At 49.5% G+C, this 1486-nt stretch overlaps 1 protein-coding gene across 1 annotated transcript in view; it reads right to left on the bottom strand.

Moving 5' to 3' along the window:
* Positions 1–358: 358 nt before the first annotated feature.
* The window catches only part of MAA_00094 (reverse transcriptase), a gene marked incomplete at both ends in the record, with an annotated part of 1536 nt that continues 408 nt past the window's right edge, over positions 359–1486 (bottom strand). Inside the window, 2 exons of the mRNA XM_007818092.2 lie at positions 359–949; positions 1054–1422. Coding sequence (XP_007816283.2) covers positions 359–949; positions 1054–1422 — 960 coding nt within the window. The remainder of the gene's footprint in view (positions 950–1053; positions 1423–1486) is intronic.

The raw sequence follows: 1486 nt of genomic DNA, 5'->3' as shown, positions 1-1486 counted from the left end.
TATGCAGCGTCCTTGATTCGCAGGATGCCAATTGATCCATCAGGCCTTGTGACAGCAAAATCCCAATCGATCCGTCCGGTTTTATGACTGGGACATCAACCCGGCCATAACCTTCGATTTTGACTTCTGAGTCTCCGGCAACGAGGTAGTGTTCTTCTCCTGCCCTTGGCTTCCGTATTGACTTAAACCTAGCAAGTTCGTTGGATATATCCAATGAAGCTCCAGAATCAAGAATGGTTGACGATCGCAAGGGATACTGGTCAGCTTGCAGACAGGTGCCTAAACATGTCGGGAACGCAGCCCCTTGTGACAATGCTTGACCAACGATTCGTCGCTCCAGGCTTGACTCGGCTGATTGTCACTGGAATGAAACTTCTTTCTTTTCCTCTTCCTGCTGTTTCTGGTCTTTCTGCGCTGCTTTTCGAAGTTCAGCTACTTTGGCTTTTAGTTCCGGATCGGCAGCCAACACTTTCCTCACCAGACCTTCTAGGCGGTGATTTGCAGGTACCCCTTCAGGACGAAGTTCCGGGATAGCTGACCAACAGGAACTAAGATCATGTCGCAGCTGGCCACATGCTTCACAGCTCAGTTCTTGTCTCTTGTTGCTGTCCTGCTGGTTGTCTGAGCGCCCTCTTTTACGATCTGATTGGGATTGGCTTGCTCTTCCACCCTGATTACTCTTTCTGGTATCAGCTTGGAACGCCGTTCCCCGTCTGGCGGAGGATCTTTCTGGTTGTGCTGGGAGTGCTGAGCTGGCCCAGGTCCGTAACTTGACAGCTACGCTTCCAATCGACCATTCCTTGCTCGCATCCGTAGCGTTGGGAGGGGTGTGGATCAGAGCCCCTTGAATTGCTATTGCTGCCTCTCGTAGTCTGGCATGATCGCTAAGATTGTTGAGCTGCAATAGCTGCTGTACTCCTTGCTCAACAGCATTATTGTAATCCTTTGTCTTTAGAACAAGCACAGCTCTCATACATATAAATACCTAGTGGCACGGTCCGTGCAACTAGGCAGCAACTCTTCTGCGTGTCATGCTTAGTACATGACTCGTACCAAGCCAACAAATAGCCAACGACCACCTGCTACTTCAAGCATTCGATGTCGTGCAGCTTTCAGCAGAAAGTTCTCCCATTTCCAGATCCAGTCTGCAAAGGTTGCTGAGTCGGTGCACCTGAATGACTTGATGATCTGCTGATATTCCATCACAAGTGCGTCTGTTGCCTTAGTCTGTTCGGCATTGACGGCTACAGATAGACTATCAATCCAGCGGGGGAGATCGTGGTCTTGGTCAAGATAACGACCTAATCTCTCATCTACATAGCTGATGATAATACTTTTAGCCTTGATGAGATTCGATTTCTGCTGCTCATACTCCTTGGAGCTGTCTTTCCAATTGTCACGGGCTAGTACTGTCGTTCTGTTCTATTGATGTGCAGTTTTCGCAGCGTGGTTGTTCTCGTTGACAACCTAGAGCGCGGGTCCGGGC

This window comes from Metarhizium robertsii (assembly GCF_000187425.2).
Source record: "Metarhizium robertsii ARSEF 23 chromosome Unknown MAA_Scf_12, whole genome shotgun sequence".
Taxonomy (NCBI): domain Eukaryota; kingdom Fungi; phylum Ascomycota; class Sordariomycetes; order Hypocreales; family Clavicipitaceae; genus Metarhizium; species Metarhizium robertsii.
This window is presented reverse-complemented; position numbering and strand designations above follow the sequence as displayed.